At 37.8% G+C, this 24,281-nt stretch overlaps 7 protein-coding genes and 1 pseudogene across 7 annotated transcripts; 3 read left to right on the top strand and 5 right to left on the bottom strand.

Annotated features, from left to right (window-relative positions):
* Window positions 1-65: 65 nt before the first annotated feature.
* On the bottom strand, window positions 66-2,449 carry LOC111789922 (tankyrase-1). The gene is made up of 6 exons (XM_023670647.1): window positions 2,216-2,449; window positions 1,584-1,678; window positions 1,416-1,494; window positions 1,030-1,124; window positions 477-572; window positions 66-392 (listed from the first exon to the last, which is right to left on the bottom strand). The coding sequence occupies exons 1-6, from the start codon at window positions 2,388-2,390 to the stop codon at window positions 306-308; spliced, it is 627 nt and encodes a 208-aa protein (XP_023526415.1). The 5' UTR covers window positions 2,391-2,449; the 3' UTR covers window positions 66-305.
* An 816-nt stretch (window positions 2,450-3,265) lies between these two features.
* LOC111791396 (zinc finger protein ZAT5-like) lies at window positions 3,266-4,217 on the bottom strand. The gene has a single exon (XM_023672717.1). It carries the CDS (start codon window positions 4,167-4,169, stop codon window positions 3,399-3,401), a length of 771 nt encoding a protein of 256 aa, XP_023528485.1. The 5' UTR covers window positions 4,170-4,217; the 3' UTR covers window positions 3,266-3,398.
* Window positions 4,218-6,081: 1,864 nt separating this feature from the next.
* LOC111789968 (aquaporin TIP1-1-like) lies at window positions 6,082-7,191 on the top strand. The gene is made up of 2 exons (XM_023670711.1): window positions 6,082-6,539; window positions 6,652-7,191. Exons 1-2 carry the CDS (start codon window positions 6,150-6,152, stop codon window positions 7,021-7,023), a joined length of 762 nt encoding a protein of 253 aa, XP_023526479.1. The 5' UTR covers window positions 6,082-6,149; the 3' UTR covers window positions 7,024-7,191.
* Window positions 7,192-8,074: 883 nt separating this feature from the next.
* LOC111791047 (alpha carbonic anhydrase 7-like) lies at window positions 8,075-10,122 on the bottom strand. Its single transcript, XM_023672229.1, has 5 exons — window positions 9,754-10,122; window positions 8,772-8,987; window positions 8,536-8,700; window positions 8,407-8,460; window positions 8,075-8,313 (listed from the first exon to the last, which is right to left on the bottom strand). The coding sequence occupies exons 1-5, from the start codon at window positions 10,051-10,053 to the stop codon at window positions 8,221-8,223; spliced, it is 828 nt and encodes a 275-aa protein (XP_023527997.1). The 5' UTR covers window positions 10,054-10,122; the 3' UTR covers window positions 8,075-8,220.
* Window positions 10,123-12,437: 2,315 nt separating this feature from the next.
* Window positions 12,438-14,400, bottom strand: LOC111790768 (alpha carbonic anhydrase 7-like). Its single transcript, XM_023671819.1, has 6 exons — window positions 14,124-14,400; window positions 13,392-13,609; window positions 12,983-13,204; window positions 12,739-12,900; window positions 12,605-12,658; window positions 12,438-12,527 (listed from the first exon to the last, which is right to left on the bottom strand). The coding sequence occupies exons 1-6, from the start codon at window positions 14,215-14,217 to the stop codon at window positions 12,438-12,440; spliced, it is 840 nt and encodes a 279-aa protein (XP_023527587.1). The 5' UTR covers window positions 14,218-14,400.
* A 2,049-nt stretch (window positions 14,401-16,449) lies between these two features.
* On the top strand, window positions 16,450-18,328 carry LOC111791615 (annotated as a pseudogene).
* A 2-nt stretch (window positions 18,329-18,330) lies between these two features.
* On the top strand, window positions 18,331-18,978 carry LOC111790769. The gene is made up of 2 exons (XM_023671821.1): window positions 18,331-18,700; window positions 18,777-18,978. The coding sequence occupies exons 1-2, from the start codon at window positions 18,533-18,535 to the stop codon at window positions 18,921-18,923; spliced, it is 315 nt and encodes a 104-aa protein (XP_023527589.1). The 5' UTR covers window positions 18,331-18,532; the 3' UTR covers window positions 18,924-18,978.
* Window positions 18,979-19,075: 97 nt separating this feature from the next.
* On the bottom strand, window positions 19,076-22,036 carry LOC111790767 (ACT domain-containing protein ACR10-like). Its single transcript, XM_023671818.1, has 6 exons — window positions 21,702-22,036; window positions 21,284-21,502; window positions 21,019-21,124; window positions 20,174-20,498; window positions 19,723-20,007; window positions 19,076-19,394 (listed from the first exon to the last, which is right to left on the bottom strand). The coding sequence occupies exons 1-6, from the start codon at window positions 21,853-21,855 to the stop codon at window positions 19,257-19,259; spliced, it is 1,227 nt and encodes a 408-aa protein (XP_023527586.1). The 5' UTR covers window positions 21,856-22,036; the 3' UTR covers window positions 19,076-19,256.
* Between the last annotated feature and the right edge of the window lie 2,245 nt (window positions 22,037-24,281).

Genomic DNA, 24,281 nt, shown 5'->3' with positions numbered 1-24,281 from the left:
CTTGACTATTTTTCATACAAAATTATGTTTTACAATATTCTCTACCTACAAAGGCTCTAAAAAAATCACTTGAATTACTCCAATGTTACTATATAGAATGCAACCAAAGATTCTAAAATAACATGACTACCTCTCCAATATTATAAAACTTTCATATCTAGACATGAAAGCGTCTCTGTAGTAGTAGAATAAACTTAAGAAAAAGAAAACTGAAACACTATCAACAAAGTTAGAGACAATAAACCTAAAACTGTGAAGCCCAAAAAGTTGCCTAAGTCATTTTAAGCACCGCTATCAGATGGAGCCTACTGACACCCCATTGCCATGTGGGCTGAGGCAGCTTCCAAGATCGTCCTGGCCTCTGTCCCGGGATCGGCAAGTTCAGTTGGGGCCTGTTAAACAGAAGCAATACTTTAGAAAATGGGCACCGCCAAATACAGGAAGATGAAGTTCCAATATTCAGTCAAAATACAAACCTTCCCGTATGTATTCTCCTTGGTGGGAGATGCCCCTGAAGCTAGCAGTAACCTTATAACTGCAGCATGCTCGCCTCTTGCAGCATGATGAAGAGGCTGTAAAAATAATGTTCACAATCAATTTGGTAGCAATGACATTATTGGAACTGATTACTACTCCATGACGGTTTTAAAAGTTTTCTAGAAGGTTATGCTACAAAGATATAGGAAGTCATTATCTCTTTTCAACAAGAGCAGGCAGATAACATTCGCTAGCATGTGTGATGTGTAAAAGGATTTCTTAAACTTACAAAAGTCCATTATTCATATTGTTGAAGAAGCAAATGTAACCGTACCACAGACAAAATTTCTAGAATAATGTTGCCCTGTGCTTTACAGTAAAGCCAAAAAAACTAGGTGTATTATCTATATTTTATTGCATCAACAAGGAAGGTATAGTTTAACATGGTCGTTGCTACTAGCAAATATCTGCTACGGGCAATTGATAAAACTTAGCTATCTGTTTATCAAAAAGGATAAAACTTTGGACATCCAAGATAAACCAGCTACTTACAGTGTCACCTTCTGCATCAACTGACTCTACCATCCTCTTCACACCGTCTGTGCCATTAGCACTATTTATTAGGAATTGTACAATCTCTACATAACCTGCACAGATCATTGGAGGAGGAGAAAAAAAATGAGACCAGCAAGACTCGATTGGGTTACTCCACACTCCTTGATTGTGGAGCGGCATACCGAAAAGAAAAGAAGAAAAAGCCCATTCCGAAACCTTCACTATCAAGTTCAAGATAATTAAAGAAATTCCAATGGCAAATTTAGGAACCCGGATGAAGATCAGAAAAAAGCAGCACTCAAACGCATAGCAACATTTTGAAGAGCTAAATCTTTTATTACTGTGAGCTCAAAAGTGGAAATTGTTTCTAACAGCCTACTCACCCCCAGCAGAAGCATCATGCAAAGGAATGGCACCATCTTCATCTTGAACCTCCAAGTTTGCCCCTCTTTCCACCAGCAACTATATAAAGCATAATTTATTTAAAAATAAGCCACAAATCATAAAAAGTTCAAAATAAAATATGTTGAAGCTTGCATAGGGTAGCCAACCTGGACACATGGCAGATGGCCATATAGACAGGTAAGGTGTAGAACAGTGTCCCCATCTTCCACAGCGTCATTTATACTTCCCATCGTTAAGTTATCTGAAAGAAAGCCGACAAGGGAGGCAACATTAACATTAAACTCATAACGAGAAAAAAAGCTCCAGCAAAATTAAAACCAGAGGCCTCGATTCACATAGCTTACAGTAAAAAGAATGGATATGAAAGACACTAATGGTATGAAAATAGAATATCATAAAATGCAAACCACTCAATGAAATGAATTACATGTAGTTTCCTCTTCATGCAACTGATTCTGCATCAACATAAACATAAAAGATACACACAAAAACTTTCTGAGATTAAATTGTCATAAACCAAAAGAGGGGCTCCCATTAAGACCTCATCACAATTGAAATGAACAAGAAAACCAACATGCATTCATTAAAACTACCATCTTTTCAGAGTAGAGTAACTGAATGATGATCAGATATTTAAGCAGAAGAACGTTGTAAAATTAATCGAAAAAAGATCATCCCGACCTAATCAGGACAGTGAATAATCCAGTAAAATTAACAGAAAAGTCTAGCAACAGAACTGGTAGAAAATCGCAGTGCGATTGGAAGGAATGAGTTGAACCTATAGCGTTACGAAGGCCATTAACGTCGCCGAGCTGTGCGGCGGTAGCTAGGGCGCGGAGGTGAGGTGGCGTATCGGAATCGAATTCAATGACACCATTCTCTTCAAAAAGGGCGTTATCTTCCTCGTAATCGTCTTCGTCTACGACACCGTTGCGCCTGCCTGGAACCGCCATTAAAGTTCAAGCTTCCTCCGATGATCTCTAGGTCAGAGAAAGCCGAAGGGATTCACAAAACAAATGGCATGCTTATAGTTTCTTCATCTTCGCCAGCAAAGGCCGGCCGGCCCAGCTCTGAACGTTTGACTTCAAAGTTGGACACTTTTGGGCCCTCCGGCCCAACACATTATTTTAATGTAAATTTTGTTATAATTTGATTTTTTTTTTAAATAATATTATATTTTATAGAATATTTTAAATTTAAGGCTAAATTATGAAATATATATATATATATATATATATATATATATATNCTAATTTAAAATAGTTTACATACATTGATATAACTTCTTCAAATAATTTATCGAGGGAGAGGAAACCGAAACGGTTTTAGTTTTAAAGTGACGTTAAAGTGAGAGGAGAAACACGAGAACCTTACATAATCCACTACTTTCGGTTCGAGTTTTCTCGTTTCCTATTCCGTTCTCTCTACTTCTACTTTTAGTTCGAGTTTCTCGTTTCCTTTTCTTTTCTCTCTCTTTTAGCTCGAGTTTTCTCGTTTCCTTTTCCTTCCTCTCTACTTCTCTATCACATGCTTCTTACACGGCGAGAAACTAAATTTGTCGTTTTTTTTTTGTTTAATGATCCCAAGAACATAACCAACATGCTAACAAGAAGAAACTAACGCCAACCCACCTTTTTGTTTTTCCTCCAAACAAAATATTCCCCAAAAAACAAGACTTGTACCATCAACAATTGATGCAAAAATGGTGCCTTTGCGTCCAAATTAAAAAAGAAATCAATATAATTAACAACATTGAAGATGGGTGATCTTGAGTTAGAATTGAACTGAATTGAAGTTAGCCAAATTAATAGATACGCATTAGGAATCGAATTAATGAATTGTATACTCAAATCCAAACCCCAAGAAGGAATTAATTGAATCCCAATTGGGAGTTTTAATTTGCTGCAAATGATGCGATGTTTGCGACAACAGTAGGGGAAAAAAAAAAGAAAAAGAAAAGATCAGTAATGGCAATCCACCAATGGCGATGCGCCGGAGAACACAGCTACCGGTGGCCGGTGCCGGTCTTCCTCCGGCGCCGGAAGGTTAAGATCCAACTCCAACATATTCCTCTTTTTCTTTGTCATCAAATCCTGCAACTGCGGAGTTGTAGTAGTAGTAGTAGTAGTAGCACCTCTAGTCGGATTGGCGGTCAACGCTCTGTGTCTTCTCATATGGCCGCCGAGGGCCTGGCCGGAGGAGAATTCCGCTCCACAAATGGAACACTCATGAACCTTGGGTTTGATGAGGTCGTTAACGGCAGCGGGGGGCGGCGGAGGAGGAAGACGGCTGGTGGTGGACAATTGCAAGGAGAGTTGGATTGAATCAGAGGGTGTAAAATGGGGTTGCGGAACAGAGGTATTAACAATGTTGTTGAATTTGGGCTTTTTATGGCTAGCTCTATGTCCACCCAAGGCTTGAAAAGAAGGAAAATAACGATCGCAAGTTTTGCACTGATAAAGAAACAACGATTGATTAGCAGCCAATTTCTGTCGAACCAAAACAGGGCTGCTGCTGCTGCTGCTACAAGCCCCTGTTCGAGTTCTCCCCTGCGCCAAAAGCATCAAACAATTAGCCAAATCCTGATCCTCTTCTCCTTCTCGGGCTAACCCAGCGGAGGAGCTAGAACAATCAGCAGCCGAAGATGCGGAAGAAACAGAGGGCGGTCTTGAGCGTTTGGTTCGCTTGCCCTTCATGATTTGAGCCTGGTTTTCATCTGGGGTTTCAGCCATTTTTCTTGAGGGAATGTTAAGAATAGTGAATTGATTGATATGAAAAAGATGGGCGAAGAATGGAAGTTATATATAGAGAAGAAGAAGAAGAGGAAGCAATGTAAGTAAGAGGAGGCTAAGAAACGAGTGAGATTCGGTTGGCTTTGAAGCAAACCCCACCCATTACTTTTTACGCACGATTCCTTTCTGTAGGATTAGTTTGCAAGCCTGGAACCACAGAATTTGCGCTATTCCCTAACCCCCCCATCTCTCGCAATAACCACAAAGCCCCTCATTTAACTATTACTATTTTATGTGACACATTCAGTAATTTATGTCATCACATAATGGAGGTTGACCAAAACAAGAACCCACCCACTTCAATCCCGCCGGCTACTATACTTTAACCCAATTATTAACTAAGCATCTTTTCATGGGCCACCCAATCATTGGGGTGTACTACTACACACTACTACAACGTGGGTTGGGTCATTTTAATTTTGCGTCAACCCCAGTTCATAATGCTTTAAAAAGACTTCAAATTTACCAAATTTAGGGTGGTTTGAGAAATGGGTTGTGGTTAAAACGTGGAATAGTTGGGAAAGTTTGAGTCTTTTTTAGTTGGAAGAAAACGGAGAGAAGAGGGAGAGATAAGGATTATACTTGGCGTGAGGGTGTCGCGGTGGGCGGGCGGTGAGTGCCCGGGAGGCGATGGAACGCAAGGGTGTGTGGCGCACCAGCATCACCAAGTAAAGCATCATCCCATTCTTTTTTTTTTTTTTGTTATATTTATTTATTTTAATTGACTTTGCTGTCTGCTACTACTACTACTACTTCTCCACTACCTTTCTCTTTCTCAACACTTCCAAAAAAGAAATTGTTGGTTCAAGAAATTTATATAATATTTGATAAAAACAGATTGTATTATTTTAATTATTAGATTGATAATGATTTGGGTCTTCTATGATTGGCTAGTCGTGGATTAGCTTTTCTTCTTGTCTTTCTCTCCCTCGTTCTTCTTGTGAGACAAGATATTTTCGACAATCTTTGGTAGGAGTAGCCCTACTCCCACCCGTGTCTTGCTGACTGGACTTGATACCATTAATAACAGTTTAAGTCCACCGCTAGTAAATATTATCCTCCTCTCCAACCCCATGTCTACTCGGAAGAGATTCCTACTACCTGGAGATATTAAGTCTTGGGGGAGGTTTCCACAGGGTGGGTGTCCACCTTGCATTTGGGCCGAATGGGCCAAAATATTGGTTGAGGATTGAGGTTGAATGGGCCATTCAATTCGAAATGGGCTTCCCTATATATTTAATTTTTAATATACTTAGAACTTGGTCAAGGGTCAGGGAGTGTGGGTCCACGACACCAATGGAAAACAGAGAGGTCAGTGAGCAGAGCTGGCAGAAAGTACATAGGTCACCAATCATAACTGCCCAGTCACAATGCCAGCTGGTGCTCTATTTTGTATGATGATGTGTACCATCTCTCAGCCGGTGAGCCCCACCCACGTGGCTCCTCCTCATTTTTATTTTTATTTTTCTTTTTTTCTTCCCTCCCTTCTAGCACACGAAATTTGGTTCCTTACACTATTAATACACGTGCTAAATTCCCAAAACATACAAAATAGATGTCCTCTTAATTTTAGATCATAAATTTGTGACATTAATCTTTTAATGGGATATAAGTAATCTCTACTACCTCGGGGTCCAACATCCTTGCTCGCACATCGCTACGTGTTTAGCTTTAGTAGTATTTGTAACATCTAAAACCCACCACTCGTTCTTAAAAATTAAATAAAAATAAATCAGGTTGGTAAGGCGAGATAAAAATAAAATAAAAATAAATCTTTTGCATTCAGCTTTACCGGCAACCGGCAGTAGTCAGCTGTTCATGGTCCTGTCGATTTCAATATAAACCGTAGGAGGGATTTGGCATTGTCATCCCCCGGAGATATCACTTCCACTGTAACTCCTCTGTCTTATTTACTCCACCATGCCGTTCCAGAGGATAGTAATCGCCGTCGGCCGGCCGGAGGAGGCCACCCATCCCGCCGCCCTGAAGGCCGCCTTGGCCGAGTTCATTTCCACTCTAATCTTTGTTTTCGCTGGCCAAGGTTCGGGTCTTGCTTTCTCTAAACTCACCCATAATTCTCCCACCTCCCCTGCTGCTCTCATCATCGCTTCCTTAGCTCATGGCTTTGCCCTTTTCGTCGGAGTCTCCACCGGCGCCAACATCTCCGGCGGCCACCTCAACCCCGCCGTCACTTTCGGAGCCTTAGTAGGCGGAAATATCACCCTCCTCCGCGGCATTCTCTACTGGATAGCCCAGCTCCTCGGCGCTCTTGTCGCTAACTTGTTGCTTAAATTCGTCATCACGGACGTAGTGAGTCATTTAATTAACCTTGCTCATGGTTAATTTCACAATTAAATATTAAACATTTTCAATTTCAAGCTTGAAATTAAGAGTAATTTTTCGTAATGATAAATGTTGGCAGGTAATTTCTGGATTCTCGCTGTCAGCAGGGGTGGGAGTGTGGGAGGCGCTCGTATTCGAGATCGTAATGACATTCGGATTAGTGTACACAGTTTACGCCACCGCCATCGACCCCAAAAAGGGTGAGTTGGGAGTGATAGCACCCATCGCCATCGGTTTCATAGTGGCCGCCAACATTCTGGTGGGCGGCCCATTCACCGGCGCTTCCATGAACCCGGCCGTGGCATTCGGACCCGCCGTCGTGGCTGGGTCTTGGGCCCAGCACTGGATCTACTGGGCCGGCCCACTGATTGGCGGCGGCTTGGCTGGCATTGTCTATGAGCTGTTCTTCATTGGGTTCACCCATGAGCCCCTCCCCGCCGCGGAGTACTAAAATTAAAACCACACCCGGGATTGTGGCCCTGTTCTGTAGTAATTAACCATATCTATTTCTTCTCCGTGTTGGTTGCTGTATGGTTGTGTTAATCTCATCTTGTTCTTGAACTTTCCCATCTCATTTTCCTTATGAATGTAATGATTTCAGTCCGTACTCTGTTCTAAACCCAATTTCTAAGTGTAAAAGGAAAAAATGGGGTTAAATTTTAGGGGGATGTGAGATGGGTGCGTGGGACACGTGATGCGTCGTTGACTGGAAATTGGACAAGGAGTGTTTGGATACAAGTAGAGTGTGGACCAGTGGCGCATCCAACGAGGATGAGGCTGACCCGGTGAAGGGGCATGGCAGCTTTGCAGACACTAACGCTTGGGTTGTGATTCACGTGCTAGTAAATATGATAAGATAAGGTCTGGTCTAGCCCCAACTCTCTAAATCTAAATGTTAAAGGCGTAGAAACTTCTCTCTAATAGAATGTCTTACAATTGTGAAGTTGAGGGGATACATAACAAGATAAAATAGATAATATTTACTCACCGTGGGCTTGGACTTTTACAAATAATATCATAATCAAACACCTAGTGTGGCAACGAGGGCTCTGGCCTCCACTAATGTTGGATTGTGAAATTCCACATCGATTGAAGTAGGAAACGAAATATTCCTTATAAGGGGGTTGCAACATCTCCCTAATATAGACATTTTAAATACCATAACGCTGTCCAAGGGGGTCAACTGTGAGATTAGTTGGCGAGGATCAAGAGATCAATTGTGTGAGATCCTACATCAGTTCCCCAGAATCATGAGATCTTATCCGTTGGAGAAGGGAATAAAACATGTTTAAAACCCATGGCATGAGGGATAGATTGTGAGAACCCAAATTCATTAGGCAGCATCGTGAGATCCCACGTCGATTGATGAGGGGAACGAAACATTCCTTATAACTTTCCGAAAATTGAGTGTTTTAATTTCATTAAGCAAGAACAATCACGAATGAAAATTAATCTTGGAGGATATGAGTAAATAACCAAAGCAACCAAATAGAAAAAGACACTTTTGTTTGGAAGACAAAGTCACAATTATTGATTATTGAAATTTCAGAAACATTATCCAAAGCATTTAATAAACATAGGATTTGACAAAATCCCATGGTCTTTTATTCTAAGTAATACGTGGCAGTTAAGAATTGGGCAGAAACGTCTACTCAGCTGCTACACTTCCCACCCACGAGTATGGGTCAAAGTAGGAGACATCTCTACCGTTGACCTTTTGCAAAGGCCTCGCATTCTTCTCCTGCAACAAAAAACGACAAACCATTAATTTCAATTCTCATCCAAACTGTCACTAAATTCGAGGACATTTTAATAGGGTTGGAACAGAACTTACTTCAACCAAAGCTCGTTTAAGAAGCCGGACTTGATAAGGTGCCACAGTTTGTACCTAAAAAATGAGTATCAATATCAGCATCATCAACCCATGAAAGGGATGAATGAGTATCAAATGCAAAGTATGAACCTTGTCCATGACAGTCCAAGTGACACCTTCAGTACACGGAGGAGTGGTCAGAGATCCCATGTATCTAAAGTATTTCCTGCCACCAAGCTTTACGTCTCTAGGATCCACTTGCCCAAGAAATTCCAAGCCTCCTTCAATATCTAGATTTTGTATGTCCCTTTCTAACTGAAATTCAACAAGAACATATGAATTTCAATGATTTTGTGTAATAATAAGGAATTTGTGGATGATTTTACCATGAAGATGAATGGATCGAGTGGTCCGTATTCGTATAAAATGCCAATAACAGCTATGTTCTTTGTTACGTTGTTGATGTGGACCATGTGAAGCTCCAAAGGAAACGTTTTGCCATCTTGGGTATGCTCGGAAGGATGATGCCAATGGTAATTTACAAGCTGGTAATCAATGTTCTTGATCTTGATTGATCCAGCATCATTTCCGTCCCAATCTACCTGCGTTTTACAAAAAAGTTGTAAACTTTGGATTATAAAAACAATAAAAACACGTATTAGAGTGATGGGTAGTCAATTAATTATAGAAATATTCCAAAAACGTGTGCTTTTCTTGGTGGGTGAGGATGTTAAGAATCACGAATCTCCACAATATTATATACTGTCCTCTTTGAACATAAGCTCTCGTGACTTTCATTTGGATTTTCCCCCTCCCTACAAAAAAATTATATACTGTGAGCAGTTGTTGTTACTCTCTTGCTTGCATATATAACGTCTCTTTCACAAACTCTCTCTGCTCTCGTTTTCTAAAACCTTCTTCTTAAACCGAGGCCAGAGGCTCGAGCATACGCCGTTTGGCCGTAGGCGACGTAAGAACGAATTGGCTTAGCTCACTTTTCGTTGGAAAGTGAGTGCCGCACAATCGCAAGTCCGCTGCCATTAAGAGTGCGATTGTGACAAGTGGTAAGACCGATAAAGATGTATTTCTTACTTATAAACGCATGATCATTCCCTAAATTAGCCAATGTAAGACTCCTTCCCAACCATCGTCAACAATCCTCCCCTCGAACAAAGTACACTATAGAGTCTCTTTTGAGACCTATGAAGTCCTTGAACAGCCTCCCTTTAATTGAAGCTTCGATGCTATGAGTTCATAAGTAAGAAATAGATCTCTATTGGTATGAAGCCGTTTGGGGAAGCTTAAAGTAAAGCCACGAGAGTTTATGCTCCTTGTGAAGATCCGAGTTAGGAGAAAAGCAATACTTACAACAATTTCGTGGCCATCGTTCTTGAGATAGGCATTAGCAGGTCTATGTCTTCGTCTAAGATCACCCAAGCCCTGGTTTAAATCAGCAGTCCATTTTGACAAGGAAATAGGGGACTGGAGTTTGCCATTCTTACACATTCCCCAATCCATATCCAATTCTCCCCAATGCTTAGGCCCTCTGTCGCTACATGGATCATAGCTGAACTCCCCACCGACCTTCGCTGCTGATGCTGCTGCTGCTCCACTTGATAGCAATGATAAGCAACAGATAGCAAATATGAGAAGATGGGAGGCTTCCATTTCTTTAGAGCTATGTAAATGGAAAATGGTTACAAAAATGATGTGCCCATCCCACCCACTTATATTCTATTTTCTTGTGCATGGATTCCAAGTCTGAAAACTATCATATTCCATCAACCTTTATCCTACTCAAACCCTATTGGATGAGTGGTTGGGAGGAATATTATTCCATGTTTTTTTTAAAAAGATCAATACTTTATTGTAGCTTTTAGAAAATAATTACTAAAACATATGAAAAAAGAATCTAATGCACAAAAATCATCATCACACGACGTTCGCTTTAGCCCGTTACGTATCGTTGTCAGTTTCACACGTTTGTTAGGGAGAGGTTTCCACGCCTTTACAAGAAATGTTTCATTCCCTTCTCTAAACAATGTGTGATTTCACAATCCACCCCCCTGAGACCCTACGTTTCTCTTCTCTCTCCAACCAACGTGTGATCTCACAGTCCACCCCCTTGAAACTCATCGTCCTTGTTGGCACACTTCCCGACGTTGTCTGACTCTGATACCATTTGTAACACTTTAAGCTCATCGCCTATTTTCTAAGATAGGCAATGTTTCGTTTTTTACGTATCAACATCAGTCTCACGCGTCTGTTAAGAAGACGTTCTCACACTTTTACGAGAAATGTTTCGTTCCCTTCTCCAACCAATGTGAGATCTCACAATCCACCCCCCTTGTGACTCAACGTTCTCGCTGGCACCCCTTTGTTTCCTTCTTCAACCAATATGGGATCTCACAATCCACACCCCCTTGAAACTCAGTGTCCTTGCTGGTACATTGTCCGATAGTGTCTGACTCTAATACCATCGGTAACAATTGAAGCCTATCGTCAATTTCACGATTTTAAAACGTGTTTGGTAAAAAATGGTTTTCATACGTTTATAAAAAAATATTTTGTTTTGATTTGGGACGTTTCGTATGAGTAGGGAATTTAACTTTTCAAATTATGGATACTATCATTAATAAATTATTGTATTATAAAATGCTATAAATATGAAACGTGTGTGTTTTTAAATTTACATAAATTCCATCGATAAAGTGAAAATATAGGGGCAGGTGAACCAACTCCCACGCCAATATCAACTTTTGTTGGATACTTAAATAAAATAAAATACAAATATTTAGCCTTTAAAAATATAATTTTTAACCTTTAAAACATTCAAAACGGAATTAGTAATAATCTAAATCAGATAATTATCAATTACTTCGAAATTACTTTTTCGTGTCAAACTTTTCTTTTTCCTTCCAAAATCAAAACAACAAGTAACTCAATAATTGCATCTCATTCAATGTTTTTTTTTTTCGAAAACATAATAAAAATTAAAATAAAAACAAAAACGTGTTCAACTTTATTTTTTATTATTATTTTTTTTTTAAAAAAAAGTTACTCATTGATTTTAAATTATAACACTTTATGTTTATAGTTATTCAACTTTCCACGTGTCATCTTTCTTTTTTTAACCAAATATTTTAATCTTCACCCACTTAGGTTTTAAAGAGAGGTGAGGAGTTATATTATATTTTCATTAAGTGTATTGTTGTGTCTTCGTTGTTAGACGAACATAACTCTCCACAATGGTATGATATTGTCAACTTTAAGTAAAAGCTCTCATGCCTTTGCTGGGCTCCCCAAAAAGCCTCATAACGATGGAGAGAGTATTCTTTGATTATAAACCCATGATTATTCCCTAAATTAGCCGAGGTGGGACTTTCATGATCCAACTCCTCCCCTCGAACAAAGTACGCCTCCCCTTAATCTAGGCTCGACTCCTTTGAAATCTTAATCATTTTTTATTGCATTCGAGAGGAGGCTTGACTTCTTTTCTTCTGTAGTCCTTTGTTTGACATTTGAGGATTTACCAATCTATTGACACTCTCATGTGATTTTTACAGCAACGTTGGATGATATGAGACTTTCATCATCCAACCATCGTAACACTTCCTAAATATTTATATTTTTTTAAAAATTAAAGGTTAAATTAGATATATATATATTTTTTTTTTTACAACTAATTATTTTTTAATGCAAAGGCTGCCACGTTTCCTTGTTAGAAAGGAGATGAGTCTTGCAAACATTCCAAATTTCCCACGTGTCTAATTAAAAAAAAAAAAAAAAAAAAAAAANTGAGTTGGAGGTTAATTTTTTTAAAACATAAATTATAATTTATGTTTCTTACAACTCTTAAATTTTTAATTTTGTGGAAAATAAAAAAAGAAAAAAAGTGTAGTATGAGTTGTATAAAAAGAAAAATAGCAACATTATTATTATTATTATTTGGGGATAAAAATGAGACAATAGGTGATAAATAAAGGAAATAATTAAATTCTCAAATATCCTAAAAGGAAAAAATAATAATATATATATATATATATATAATTTCAATTAATTATGTGCGTAGGATTTGGATCATAAAGGTCGACGTGTCGTCCATTATGTGGTTGGATTGGTCTTGCATTCCTCTCTGCAGACTGCAATTCACAATAAATAATTAAATGGTTTTAATTATAAAAAATAAAAATAAAAAAATTAATAAGTTGATACTTACATCGTGAACCGCTGATCTCAGAAGGCTCACTTGTTCCCGTGAGACTGTTTGTACCTGATAACAATAATAATAATTATTATTTTTATTTTTATATCCTAATTTGAAAAAAAAAAAAATAATAATAATAATAATACCTTTTTGTTAATGTTCCAAATGACACCCTCAGTACAGGGAGGGACAGTGAGGGATCCCATGTATCTATAGTACTTCTCCCCACCCATTTTGATTCCTCTAGGATCTATCCTTCCTGCTTTTTTCTCCTTTTCTTCACCCAATTCCTTTATTTTTCTACTCATCTATCAACATTTCAATATATACTTCAATTTAAATTCCATCAAATTCACGTTAAATTTTATATGCTTTTCATTATTCGGTCACCTTGCCCAGGAACGCATCGGGACGACCAATCTTGTAGAACACGCCAACAACCGCAATCGGATATTTGGCGTCTGGGTTTGAGCTTTGGTGAACCAAATGAACCTCTAAATCGTAGCTTCTTCCATTAAGGGTGTGTTCAGAAAGCGAGTGCCAATGAGCTTGCTGAAGAACATAATTTGTTCCGTTGATCTCGATTGATCCTGCGTCTCCCTCCCACTTAATCTGTTGGATCAATTATTATATTGTATTATATATTATAAAGTTGAAGGATGGATAACTGTTAAGGATAGTTGACCGTTCATTATAAGATATTTGCCTTACATTACGACTTATTATATTTGTATCTAGATATTTGCCTTATAATGAACGGTCAACTATCCTTAACAATAGTGAATTTATGTAACGTTACCGTAATGTCGTGGCCTCGATTTTTGAGAATGGCCATGGAGGGTTTGTATTTCCTCTTAAGTTGACCTAAACTTTTGACAACTTTGACTCTTTTGCTTGACAAATCAATGGGTGATTGCATGTCGCCGTTGTTGCACATCGCCCATTCTTTTTTAATCTCGCCCCATCTCGTTGGCCCTTTCTTGCTCCCTCTTATGTAGTTGAACTCGCTTTCATCCTCTACAGATTTTTATTAGAGTGAGTCCTACGTTGGCTAATTTAGGGAATGATCGTGGGTTTACAAGTAAATGAATACATCTCCATTGGTACTAGGCCTTTTGGGGAAGCCCAAAGTAAAGCGATGAGAACTTATGTTTAAAGGGGATAATATCATACCATTGTGGAGATCATTGATTCCTAACATGATATCAGAGTCATGCACTAAACTTAGCTACGACAATAGAATCTTCAAATATCAAACAAAGATTGTGAGCCTCGATTAAGGGGAGGTTGTTCGAGAGCTTCATATGCCTCAAGGGAGGATTGTTGGAGTGAGTTCCACGTTAACTAATTTAGAGAATGATCATGTCTTTATATGTAAAAGAATACATCTCTATGGGTACAACTCAAAGCAAATCCATGAGAGTTTATGCTCAAAGTGAACAATATAATACTATCGTGAAGAGTCGTGACTTCTAATAATCAAAATACACACTATTTGAAAAAAGACATGGATTATGATATAAGAACATACCGACTTCCTGCGCGGTGGCACACGACCAGAGCAGGGCGGAGGTTAAGCAGACGACGATGGTCAACGCAGAAGCTCTTTGGATTAGCATCGCCATGGTTAACAAAGTTGCAGAAGATTGTGAAGAGGGGAGAGGGATTTATAGGCGGAAATGGGCTGTCTGCTTCGTGTAGGTTTCTTGGTGAAGGCGGCGGCCACGACGGAGGAGGAGAGTCTTAAACAATTATTTCATCAAGGTTTGAAATTTGAAATTATATTCATTTACAATTCTCTTCGTGTCAATGATTTGTTGCGGTTAATATTAGTTTATATGATCCTTCATGTCTGTTTTTTGTCATCTTGTGTTTGTAACCCTCAATTTAAAATTATATATATATATATATATATATAATAATTATACATATATTGTCGATTAAAAATTTAAAAGTTGTCTACACGTTCAATTAAAAACGATATATAAATACAACCCCACATAAAAATTGAATGTTTATATTTATTATATTTAATCACGTGGTTTTGATTTAAATTTGTCGTTTTATCCTATGATTGTTAAATGTAACTTTTACTAAGTTGAATATAATTTCATTAAAATGGTAATGACGTTAATAATTTAATTAGTTTAATGACATATATTATTTATTAAGATTTAATAAATAATAAATAAATAAGAGTGGTTGAGCGGCTATTTCCAATTAATTAATTAAATAATTAATTATAATTATTCTAGAAGGAGGGGAAAAAGATTAATAAATAAATAAATAAAATAGAATTTCCTTTTTTTGGGGAAGGCTGGGGCGGCTTTTGGTATGGTTTAGGTGAAACAAAAGCGTGATATTTGGATTTAAAAATAATATAGAAAGCTTAACAATTTTGACTCTCTCTCTCTCTCAAATTTTATAAAAATCTATGTTTTTTATGGAGCGGATTCAAGGAACAGTTTTGGAATGGATTACTTTGATGATCAAAATTAAGAGTAAAGAAAACTCGTAATTTGAATTACTTCAGAAGAGGTTTGATTGATACTTCTTGAATGACTCTAGCATGCAAGTTCTAAATACAATAATTTGCCAAGTAAAAATTTAGCTTTCAACAAAATTGAAATAGAAACTCTATTCTTTTCGATTCTAAGATGTGATGTTTGGGAAGTTTTGATGAGATGAGCGACACGCGGGCCTGTTCTCGATGGCATGACCCTAAGAATTGGATTGCGTCAAGGCATATGAACCATGTCGATGGGGATCGAGATGACAAGATGAGATGCGACGTTGCACTGACAGACCTTGGCCTCGAGCAGAGGCAAGGTCGAGCCGAATGATTTAGCCTGGTGTAGAGGCAAGTTAGATGTGTTGTAGACGATTGGACATACACGCGCAAGCAGCGTATGTGGTTGAACAAGCTTAAATTCTGCACGAACGATGTTCGATGGGCGAAGACAAACCTCGCCTAAGATTCAATGAAGTCACAAGGCCGGAGCGAAAAATATATATGGGGCCCTTAAAGCAGGTCGAAAGGAAAGAAGGTTTTAGGCAGCTTTTAACAACTTTAACCTATATGATTTAAATAGATATGCTAACCTTCTATTAAAATGGTTAGTTAACAAGAAATACCCTAACCTCCCTATTAAGATAGTCCATAGTTATATTCACGGTCGTTTTTAACTTTCATGATATTGAAATTATAATTAAAATAATGCAATAAAAAGAAATGTTAGAAAATGGTTGGACAACGTAAATTCAACCATGAATTAATTAATACAAATTAAAGTGCATTTAATACATCTTTATTTTGAAACTCAACTTTGCATCTCAGGTAGAGAAGGTCTCCAACGTCTTCTTTGACGAGCTCATCATAGCTTGAATATAAGTGACTAAAGCATGTTGTAATTTATTGGTTCTCATCCGTGTAATTGGACTTTGAAGTATGAAAATTCCTTGGTCATGGTTCATATCACATCTCATCGGGATTAAATGTGTATAACAAAAAAAAAAAAAAAAAAAAAAAAAAAAAAAAAAAAAAAAAAAAAAAAAAANATGATAATTAAAGAAAGGAATCATCTTTGAGAAAAACAACGAATGAAGCAGACGTAATATAGGCCATTTCTCTCAAATCCTTCATTTGTTGGATTATCACAGTCTCTTTGAATCACTTGAATATTAATTACATATGTTTTTTTAAACTTATATCATCCATGATTCTCCGGCCGGCCTTGTCTTATTGCCTTCTCTTTCTCTTCCCCTGTATCGCCATTGTCATATTATATATGATATCATATCCATTCTCCCAGTGAGTAGTATGATTCTGTGAGCTTCGTTTTGTTAAAGGGTTATCCATGGAACAAGGCCCGAGTAACACACAATCATTTGCTAAGCAAAAACAAGACGATGTTATAATTGATTGTAGTAAAGAGGAGGCAGTGGCAGTGGCAGTGGCAGTGGCAGTTGCAGCGGCGGAAGAACCTCCGGTGACACAGAAGCCCAAAAGGGTCGCCACTTTAGATGCTTTCAGAGGCCTTACTATTGTGGTTAGCACTTCACAAACCCCATCAAATAAACATTTCCAAATTAGTTACTATGTTTGTGTGTGTTATGTGCTGCAGTTAATGATATTGGTAGACGACGCTGGCGGAGCATACTCACGAATCGACCACTCACCATGGAACGGTTGCACGTTGGCCGACTTCGTGATGCCATTTTTCCTCTTCATAGTCGGAGTCGCCATTGCACTTGCTTTCAAGGTATTTCTTTATCATCTTGTTTGATAACTATTTAGTTTTCATTAACTGAATTTGAAATGTGTTGCAGAAAATTCCGAGTATAAAACAAGCGGGGAAGAAGATATGTGTAAGGACTGTAAAGCTTGTGTTTTGGGGCCTAATTTTGCAGGGAGGATACTCTCATGCTCCTGATGATCTTCAATATGGTGTTGATATCAAACACATTCGATGGTGTGGCATTCTTCAAGTATTGTTCAACAAAACCATTTTCCTGCATCTATTCTGACCCTTTGTACTTACAAATGTTTGTGTTATTTAAAAATCATGGGATGATTTGCAGAGGATAGCGTTGGTTTACTTTGTGGTAGCCATGATTGAAGCTTTCGCCACCATAGGAAGGCCAAGGGTCATCTTGGACGATGGCCATATCTCCATTTTCACAGCATATAGGTGGCAATGGTGGGCTTCAGATCTCTCCCTCTCTGTGTTTTTCACTGTCTTTTCACATTACACATTGCTTTCTCTGCAGGATTGGAGGGTTTGCAGCCATGGTTATATACCTTATTACAACCTATGCGCTCTATGTTCCAGATTGGAGCTTCTCAGTGCTGGACGCCGACAAGCAGCTGCAGCATTACACAGTAAGCCTCCTTTGGCTCAAATTTTAAGCTCCACTCTGTATTTATCTTCTTAATTATGACTTAAAACTCGTTGGTTTTCAGGTAGTTTGTGGGGTTCGAGGCCACTTGGGTCCTGCCTGCAATGCCGTAGGCCATGTTGATCGCCAAGTTTGGGGCGTTAACCATCTCTATGCCTACCCTGTTTGGAGTCGCCTCAAGGTTTTATAGCTCTTTCTTGGGATGTTGATCAATAATAATGATAAGAGTTGTGATTTTTGTTTGTGAATCCAAAACTGTTGCATGGAACATACTATTGGATATAGTTTCTAAAGGCTTGTTGAATTTGTAACAAATGATTTAGGACTGTACGTTTAGCTCACCGAACGATGGCCCTCTTCGGAATGATGCTCCAAGTTGGTGTCTAGCTCCATTTGAGCCTGAGGGATTGTTGAGGTTCGACAATTTTTTCTTCGGGTTCAAACTTTTGTCCTTCTAGTTGAAAACATATGCTTAAACTAGTTGGATTATGCTCAAGCGAGCGAAATTTTGCACAACCTAAAGGGGGGACTCGGAAAAGTTGGATTAATTTGGCTTTCTTTTGCTGGTTTCAGTTCTGTTTCTGCCATTGTTTCTGGAACCATTGGCGTCCATTATGGCCATGTTCTGATTCATTTCAAGGTATACAACAGACCTCCAATTCAGTTGAATGTATGGATTTGCAGTCCTAGATTAAGAAAGTGGAGACTTTTTTGCAGGCCCACTCTCAACGGCTCAAGCAATGGATGGCAATGGGGCTTGGCTGCTTTGTGATTGGCATCATCCTTCATTTTACAAACGGTTTGATTTCATGATCATACCAAGTTCAAAACACTTATCAAACAATCTCCGCTGAATCTAAGTCAGTATTGTACTGAATTTGCAGCCATTCCTATAAACAAACAGCTTTACAGTCTTAGCTATGTCTGCTTCACAGCAGGAGCAGCAGGGATAGTTTTCTCAGGCTTCTACATTGTGGTAAAACTAAAATCCAAATCTCATTTAAACCCATTTTTCATCTCTGAATCTCTAGTATTTCATAGATGTCTCTTCCTCCATCGACACAGATCGACGTTTGGGGGTTCCGAAAGCCATTCTTATTTCTGGAATGGATAGGAATGAATGCAATGCTGGTATTTGTAATGGCAGCTCAGGGAATCTTTGCAGCTTTTATCAATGGATGGTACTATAAAGCTCCCGAAAACTCCCTAGTAAGTATCCTTTTCTCTCTGACACATGTCCTTCAAATGAATCAGATTAATGACGGATGATCAATAATATAAACAGGTTCATTGGATTCAAAAGCATGTGTTCATCAATGTTTGGCACTCAAGGAAACTGGGAACTCTGCTATATGTGATATTTGCTGAAATAGCATTCTGGGGAATAGTTGCAGGGATTTTGCACAAGCTGGGAGTGTACTGGAAACTGTGAAGACTTAGCAAACCTCAAGGCAGACACTAAGGAAAAAGCACCAAATTTCTGTTCTTAGTTTTCTTTCACTCTCTGGATGTTGTTTCATCTTATCTCAAGCACGTTTCTTTTCAAAATGGTAACGGGTGCTCTGTATAAAGTTGAGACCAATAGAGCTCTTAAGGCAGTTCTTTATAAAAATAGTTGAATATATCCAATTTTACATCATAATTCACACGATCCTGTCCCTTTAGAATACAGAGATGACATGTTACAAGCATCAATAAGATTAGGAGGAGGAGCCCATCCTAACCTGGAAGAGAGAGCTTTGTTTTCAGCTTTCGGATTTTCGTACTACGCCCATCCCATCAACATCTTTCGGACTCCGTCCTTGATCTTGTTTCTGGGAACCGAAGATCCAGCACCTTCATCAAGCATGACTCTGTACACTTCCCATTCTTGGTCTCCTATCAAGTAGCGTCTGATTTCTGCCTGAAAGACCAATCTCATTGTAGTTAAGCTTTGCCATCATATACACCAAAAGCAAAATATATCATAGCAAAATATATCATAGAGGAATATATCATGAAGGGAACATTCTCCAGAAAGCAAAGAGTACTTTACCACATCAGAAGGCAAAGAGTACAAAGATTCAAAATGGACTAAAAATTTTGAGGAATATATCATAGAGGTGATATCCTTTTCATATGTTAATCTGGGAGAAAACCAGAAAGATGCTATGGATGTATGAAAGGAACGAAATATTGCAAGGATGACATCGAATAGTTCCATAAATTATTGTAAGAAGACTGAGAATTACCAAAAAAATACCGATGTCGAGCAATTTTAGAGCAAGAGTGATGTTATAAAACACAAGAGGTCGACCCTTGCCAGATAACTCAGTCGGGTTTGCCACCAAGAGTTCTGTGTCGGGACCTCTGCTCAAAACAGTTACTCTGAGGGGATGAATCAGTTCCATCCGTAAGCGTGTTGACAAAACATTCTGCTTGCTTTGGTCTAGAATCTTCTTCCCATCAGCTTGCACGATGAACAAATCGATCTCACAGCTTCTTCTCTCCTTCTTATTAAAGCGTCCATAAGAGATCTGGCTACACAATTGAGTTTAAATATTGATAACAGAACCTGAACTATGCAGTGCAAGAAAATAAAATAGTGGTAATAATCAGACACAACAGAATTGGGTGCCCATATTTCTGATAACTTCTGAAACAAATATTACTTAGACATTGAAATGAATGAATGTTATATACCTGAATGTTGTAATCCTTGAGAGTTCTCATAATGTCATAAATAAGACCTTTGTGATCTTGACAGACAATTTGGACAAGGGTATGAGAAGGACTGAGCGAGTTGTCCAGGGTGACAGAGACATCTTTAGCACCTGATGATGTGGTAGGTGAATTTTCATTTAAATCAGGTTCTTTTGCTATTTCAGATGGAAGAGACGATGCCGGCGAGCATAACATAACCTCGGCGCCAATCATCTCTATTTCACAACTAATCATTGCATCCCCCAAGACATGCTTCAAGTGGTCACACGTGTCCCGCTGTCTCTTTGTTGTGTGCATAAGCTCCCTAATGGAAACACAAAAATGAAAATACGTTTTCTGAAACAAGGAAAAAGGAAACACCATACATTAGTATGTAGAAATTATATATATACATTCATGTCAAACACGAGTTGGGGTTTCTCTCTTCAAGGTCTGCAATTGTACATTCGACATTTACGGTTTCCCTTATTCTGCTACTATGTTGGCATCATCTCAGGAGCTGCCAAACCCAACCCTTCCCACCCCTCTGCTCACAGGTAAAGGAAAAAGAATGGAGACCGCAAAGTGGTAGAACGGAAAGCTCGTACTAGAAGTCTTGGCCACACAAGATTACTTACAATTTAACCTACAATGAAGGAACACCGTGCAAACACCACTGCCCAATCATACTACAATGTAACCTGATTGAACTATTTATGCAAGCAATACTGTTCTAGCTCTCATGAAACCATGAATCCATCCCCCACACAAGCCAATCAAAATGAATTTAATCCTTGGGAAACACGTAAATTACACATTGCAGATAAATAAAGCTCGATGTAAACCTGGTGTCAATGATGAAAAACAGATCCATCACTTTTCCATCTGGGGTAGTCGACACTTTCACTTTCTCTATAAGAAGCTCAAGTTCGCAAAGAACGGATGTTACATCTACAAAGAAACCACTCTCTTCAGATTAGAGACAGATATGACAAGCAAGAAAAATGGAAACAAACAGATGAGACAAGAAGAACAGTATTCCACAGTTTGCTCTCTTTTTCCTCGTACAGTTGTACTCATAGCACAAGTTCAAGGGAGGAAATTACAAACCGTGCAAAAGCCCTCTTCTGTCATGGCAACAAAACTTCAAAAGAAACATATCGGAGGGCTTTGAAGACTGTGGCTCGGGGCGGAAATAAACAAGCGTAGCAGCTGAATAACAAGAAGGGCAAACCTCCACCAGCCTCTGTTTCAATAATCCCCACCTCGTCGACGAATTTCCAGTCACCCACAACACTATGTAGCACCATTTACCATCTGTTGTAACATCTTTCAACATGGTATTGACAAATTCACAAGAAGATTAGCAAGACCATCAAATCACTAATTGAAACAAATCAATCCAAAAAAGAAAGAAAGAAAGAAGACACCCAATCGCCCACTACCTGTTTGATTTGAATACCGAAAACGAAAACGTAACCACGACGTCTAAAATGAAAAGAAAGAAACGATTTGAGGATTCACTCACCGCCTCGGACAATGTTTAGACCAAAGAAGAGAATCACGCGGCACAAGTCGCAGCCCAACCCAGTCTTATCGGGGCAATTGACAGTGATGACGCTAGGCTCATCGTGTTTCTCCGACGGCCTGATAAGCACAACATCGTCAAGCAAAATACCCATATCTGTGTTTCTTCGTTTTTTCTCTTCTTCCTCGTGGGTTAGGCTCTGAGATTCAGAGTTCGCCGATGGGGTCTCTAGCAGCAAAAAAACATAGAATCCATTAATCCATAAAATACATTTTAATTGACCAAAAAGCCCTTCACAATCCCAAATATTCCCTCTTCCTAACACAATCTAGAATAAACAAACGTGCTTTCGAAATAATATTTATAATTAATTCGGACTCTCCCTCTCTCCATAAATTCATAAAAAATAATTCCAATTTTTAGTAAAGNGAAGAGGGGTGCAATTTCGTAAATAGAGAAAAAAGTGAGGGTTGATGTTCATGACTTGAATGTATGATATTTGTAGAATTATTTTTTTTGTGATGAACAGAGAAAAGTATAGAAGGTGACAAAAGGACAGAACGGCTAAAAAATGTTTTTTCTTATTTTTTTATTTTCTTTGTATTAATATTTTTCTAAATTAAAGCCAAATTTTGTATTTTAATTTTTAAAAAAATTAAATTGATGGTGAGGTGCTTACTGCTTACCAAATTGCTTTCTTTTTTCAATAAATAATAAAAAAAAATCGTCTAATATTGTCAATTGTCCTTTTCTTCATTTTGCAATTTTTAATGTCAATCCATTAACTATAAAATATATATTGATAAATTTTTAATACAAATTCAAGACCCATTTGTTGATCAAAGTTAATGGATTCATCTCAAAATGTGTTTTTATTTTGCTTTTTATTTTTATTTTTCAATTTTCTTTATTTAAAAAGATTACTTTGTTTTCTTTCATTGGAAAAGGATGCATGCTTAGATTCCCACATGTTTTTTTTTTTTTTCCCTTTTCTTTTTAGCTATTTTGGATTCGGATATTTTTTGAATCGAAGAAGAGAAAAAGGAATATCCATTCTTAAAAAAAATATAATGATTTAAACTTTTCAAAGTTTTATTCCTTAATATTCATATACTTTTCATATATTCGTATATTGTAAGGTGTAACACTAAATATCATGTCCTATGCAATTAGGTAAACTATCGAGTCACCTAAAACATTATAGTATTAAGGATATAAATTTATTTTGAAAATAACTATAAAAAAAAGTTCATAAACGAGAAATCCCATTGTTCATTAATCAATAAAATCAAACCTTTCAAAAAAAAAAAAAAAAAAAAAAAAAAAAAACCCTCCAAAAGTGTGGATGAGAAAGAACAGGAATCACATCCAATTGACTTTGGGATAAGAATCTACTCACCACATGTGTCCTATTGTTGGATTCCACCAAAGCCCTCTCCACTCTCTCTTTGTCTTTAAAGCAAAGAATTTGATTGGGTTACCCAAAATTAATAGCATTATGTGAATAATGTGCTGAAACACTCTGTTTGGCATTATGGTGTAATGCACAATATTGGCCTCTTGCTCTATACAATTGCACTATTCTTACTCTATATAATGTCTGTCACTATCTATACTAAAACAAAAAAGTTGAATGGACAAAGCATTAAGAGACGTATGAGGTAAGAACTTACTTTAAGAACGTTCTTACTTTAAGAACGAAAGAGAGTGAAGGAAAAAAGAAATCTCTGTTAGCTAAATGGTAATAGACCGACCTAATTGTTCTTCTTAGGCTAGAATTACAGTCCTTTTGAATCGATTCTTCTTTACCCTCCAATGAATCAGTATAAAATCGATTCAAGGGAATATTGAAGCTTTATATACATCAAATATACGATGTAGTTATGCATGTTTGGTCTTCTGGGTTATGGAGGATGGTTTAACAGGGTATGGAATCCAATCCACTCCACTGATAGAGATAGACCAACAAATTATGCCCTTTGTGGCTGTGAATTTTAATAAAACAAGGTTGCTTTCCTTACACTGCCCACTTGCCTCCCCAGAAAGGTAAGTCAATAAAATAAATAATGCTATACGTACAAACACTGCCACTTTCATAGCCATAAATAAAGACTGACCCCTTCTACCGATGTGTTATAATCTATAGGTAAATAATTTAATTCAAGTTGAGCTAAAATAAGACTAAAGCTTCAAGTCTCTATGTGAAGGAAAAAAGGAGAAAAAAATGAAGGGTTGGAATGAGTTTGAAACCACCCAAGATGTTGATATTGCTTTGCCTTTCCCTCTTTTTCTCACCACAACTCATTCTATCACTTAATTTCCAAAGCCAAACTCCCCAAGTGGCAAACACATCTTTATACCTTCAATAATACATTTGCTTTTAGTCTCCCATGCTATTATTGTCCAACTTTCTTCCTTTCCATCTCTATACACTTTTAAATCTTTCATTTCTGTCTCATATTCGTGTTCATATAACACGAAAAATCTTATTTGACATCTTATTTATAGTTAAAAAGAAAAAGACAACAAACTTACGACCCCATCTAACATATAATATGTCATACTATGTACCAATAATAA

This window comes from Cucurbita pepo, chromosome LG03 (assembly GCF_002806865.2).
Source record: "Cucurbita pepo subsp. pepo cultivar mu-cu-16 chromosome LG03, ASM280686v2, whole genome shotgun sequence".
In the NCBI taxonomy this organism is placed as follows: domain Eukaryota; kingdom Viridiplantae; phylum Streptophyta; class Magnoliopsida; order Cucurbitales; family Cucurbitaceae; genus Cucurbita; species Cucurbita pepo.
This window is presented reverse-complemented; position numbering and strand designations above follow the sequence as displayed.